Source organism: Myotis brandtii, unplaced genomic scaffold, assembly GCF_000412655.1.
Source record: "Myotis brandtii unplaced genomic scaffold, ASM41265v1 scaffold825, whole genome shotgun sequence".
Taxonomy (NCBI): Eukaryota; Metazoa; Chordata; class Mammalia; order Chiroptera; family Vespertilionidae; genus Myotis; species Myotis brandtii.
Genome location: NW_005371349.1, coordinates 388,277 through 391,926, shown reverse-complemented (window position 1 = coordinate 391,926; position 3,650 = coordinate 388,277). Strand labels below are relative to the sequence as shown.

The following is a 3,650-nucleotide window of genomic DNA, read 5'->3' as shown; positions in this document are numbered from 1 at the left end:
ACCCAGGTCTCCGGACGCCCCCGCGTCCCACGTGTGAATTGAGTCCATGATGCCCGCGCCGCTGGGCCGGGGTCCTGGGAGGCGCCTGTACCCGGCTGGTCCGGCCGCTGAAGCAGGTTGGGGTGCATCGGAGTCCGTGCGGGACAGGAAGCGGTGCTGGCGGAGCGGGGACTTTGGATCTGGAGGGAGGAGGGAGATTTCAGCGGGGGGAGCAGGAGAAGGAGCGTCCAGCCTTGATAGGCGAGGTCGGCGATGGCAGACCTGGCCGGAAGCGGCGTAAATGTCTTCAGCTTTGAGCGCTGGTCGCTGTTGAGCTGCCAGGACAGCAAGGAGCTCGCTCCATAGCTGAAGTAGCTTTCCCCAGTGTAAGGGGCCAGAATGGGCAAAGGCACCCAGGCCGGGGAGGGAGGACATGCCCTCGGGCCGGGGCTTCCTTCTTCCGGCCATTCTCGGACCTGGCAGATGGTACACGCCCCTGAATGAGCCGATGTGAGGTCCAGGGCCAGTGAATGGCAGCTGCAGCGCCTTCTCGCTGCTGCTCTGGAAAGGAGAAAACCTTTTAAAAATGAAAGCTGCTTATTTATCCAGGGTTTTCTGACTCAGTGTCGCAAACGGTGTTCTTTTCCCCAGAGCAACCCTCCGCGAGGACCCTGTGTTATACCCCATAGCAGCCCTGCCCTGGGGAGTTAGGGTTCCACGGAACACACTTAGGGAAACGTGGACGGTAGAGGAAGCTTGGTCCCTGCTCTCCTAGGCCCTTAAACTTCTTAGTTCTCGGAGTTGTCCTGCTCTTTGGCTATAGCAAAACCTGTGAGGTGTGTCTCTTTGGTCTCTGCCGGGTGATAGGAGGGTCCGGTGCTCATCACAGCGAGAGGGGTGGGGGGGGGGCACGTCGGGCCAAGCAGAGGCCCTGCCTGTTGCTGACGATGCTGCTGCTGATGCACGTGTCCATGGTTTGTTTGTGACTGTCTCCCTCCACGAGCCAGGATGGGGCCTGGTCCACTCGCTTCTGAGCGTTCTTTTTCTTTCCCCTTTTGCTTACAAAAAAACTTAAAAAGTCCCTCTTTGCCTAGAACCGAGGAGGCTCAGGAGGAAGCGGTCTTTCGTGAAGTGGTCCGTTTCGCCCCGGACCCTTTGCCAGGTAAGACGCCCCGAGGCGCTCAGCTCATTCGAGTCTCTGAGTTCACTCCTGGGCTTCCGGCCGGGCTACCACTTCCTGCCTCAGTTCTCATGAAGAATCCCCTCGTTCCCTCTGCTTCCTCTTCTGACCAGTTAGATACTATGACAAGGACACCGCCAAGCCCATCAGCTTTTACTTGTCGTCACTGGAGGAGCTCTTGGCGTGGACGCCCGGCGTGGAGGACGGCTTCAACGTGGCCTTGGTGCCCGCCCAGGACCGGCAGCCCCCTCTGAGCAGCGGGCGGCCCCGGACCTTGCTCTGCCATGACATGATGGGCGGGTACCTGGATGACAGGTGAGGACATTGCGAGGAGATCGCCTGGTGGACAGGCTGGAGGAGAGGGAGGGCAGAAAGAGGCCAGGCTGGGGAGGCCGGAGCCGGGCGGAGAGCAGCGCAGGCCTCGGTGTTGTACGTGGAAGAAGAGGGGGTGGGTCGGGGGTAGCCAGGCCTCTGCCGGCTCTGAGCCCATCCCATTCTGCCTGCACCTGAATCCGGCCGGTTGGCCGGGGCCCTGCAGCCGGGCACCCCCCTCAGAGCCTGGCCGGAAACCTGGCTCTTCCCCCGATGACTTGCTCCTCTTTCCCTCCCTGGGCTCTGACTCCGTCTTGCCCCCCGGCTTTGGCCTTGCAGGCCTGACCAGGGAAAATGTTCCACAGGCTGTGCAGCCTTCGCGGGCAGAGCTGCACATGCCTTTCCCACCCCCAGCCAGGGGCGTTTGCTGCCCCATCAGCGCCCAGATCTCCACCGCCCAGAAAACAGTCCCGGGCAGCCGTGCCGGGAAGGCTTGCGGCAGAGCTGGCCATCCAGGGGGCGGGAGTGGCTGACGAAACCAGGTGCCTCCCCTGCAGGAACGCTGTCCGGGAGGTGCTGCTGCCTCCACCAGAGCAGGACGCCCGACACCTGGAGCTTTTGCACGAATCCTTCTGCCTCTATTTCCTGCTGTTGTGTTCCTCTGGGCATCGAGGAGCCGACAGCAAAGGCTGCACAGCCTGTGGGACATTTTCCCTCCCTGACAGCCCTATGCTACACCCCATAACCGTCTTCCCCTGAGGAGTCAGGGTTCCACGGAACACACTTAGGGAAGCGTGGACTGCTGAGAAAGCTTGCCCTCAGGACGGTGGCGTGATCGGTGTCTGTGGGTGCCCGGCGCACAGCAGGCCTTTGGTCGGTGTCGACGGACGGGCCCCCGGAGAGGCGTCACTCGTGGTTGCTCTCACCTGGAGGCCGCTGAGTCCTTATCCCACGTCCCGGGCCCTCACCTGGCTCTGTTCCCCCCCAGGTTCATCCAGGGCTCAGCGGCCGAGAGCCCCTACACCTTCTACCACTGGCAGTACATCGACATCTTCGTGTACTTCAGCCACCACCTGGTCACCGTCCCCCCGGTGGGCTGGACCAACGCCGCGCACAGGCACGGGGTCCGCGTGCTGGGTAAGAGCTGAGGCTGTGCCTGCCGGTGACCCGCGATGACGGGGCTAGCTGTGCTGGGGAGAGCGCCGGGCCTGCGGGCTGCCCTGAAAGGTGGGGACAGATGGAGGCAGACTCGTGCTGGGAAGCAGATGAGTATCTTTAATTTTATGGCCGCTGGGTCGCTGTTGAGCTGCTGCTAAGACAGTGAGTAGCCTGCACAGACAACAGGCAGGCAAAGGGTGGGCCCTGGCCGGCGTGGCTCAGTGGATGGAGAGTCAGCCACGGGCAAAGGGTCCTGGGTTTGGTTCTGGTCAGGGGCCTGTACCTTGGTTGCGGGCTTGATCCCTGGCCCTGGACGAATGCATGGATGTGTCTCTCTCACATCGATGTTTCTCTTCTGTCTGTCTCTCCCTCTCCCTTCCACTCTCTCTCTTAAAAAAAAAAAAGATCAGTGGAGAAGAGAAATATCCTCGGATGAGGAATCCAAAACAAACAAACAAACAAAAAGCAACCCAAAAATCAGGTGGCGGCTGACCCCTGGGTGCAGCAGTTTCTCAAGCTTCCCCATCTGGTCCTTCACTGCGAGTCTCACACCCACGCCGGCCCCGCCCGCCCCGTGTCTGATTCACAGTGGCCACAGCGATGCTGCTGGTTCAGGGCCCTGCGCACTGGGAGGCGTCGGTCGGACGGGGAGGTTCCAGGCCTGACCTCGTTCTCCGTCCCACAGGCACTTTCATCACCGAGTGGAAAGAGGGGGGGCAGCTGTGCGAAGCCTTCCTGGCCGGGGATGACCGCTCGTTCCAGGCGGTGGCGGACCGGCTGGTCCTGCTGGCCCAGTTTCTGCACTTCGACGGCTGGCTGATCAACATCGAGAACTCTCTGAGTGTGAGCGCGGCCTTTCTCGTGTTGCCTCCAGGCCCAGCCTCTGCTGCCTCGGGGTGTCCCTCCGCCGTGTCCTCCCCTCCCCTTGCCCACACCCAGGCCGGCTCCCCGGCTCCCCGTGACAGCAGCTGGGCCGCTTCTCGCTTCCCAGTGAGAGCCGGCTCCTTCCAGTGGACCCCTC

At 62.1% G+C, this 3,650-nt stretch overlaps 1 protein-coding gene across 1 annotated transcript in view; it reads left to right on the top strand.

The window, feature by feature from the left end:
* Positions 1 to 252: 252 nt before the first annotated feature.
* Positions 253 to 3,650, top strand: part of ENGASE (endo-beta-N-acetylglucosaminidase) — an 8,024-nt gene continuing 4,626 nt past the window's right edge. Inside the window, exons 1-5 of the mRNA XM_005884314.1 lie at positions 253 to 332; positions 1,074 to 1,141; positions 1,273 to 1,474; positions 2,460 to 2,608; positions 3,315 to 3,472. Of these exons, the coding sequence (XP_005884376.1) occupies positions 253 to 332; positions 1,074 to 1,141; positions 1,273 to 1,474; positions 2,460 to 2,608; positions 3,315 to 3,472 (657 nt within the window). The remainder of the gene's footprint in view (positions 333 to 1,073; positions 1,142 to 1,272; positions 1,475 to 2,459; positions 2,609 to 3,314; positions 3,473 to 3,650) is intronic.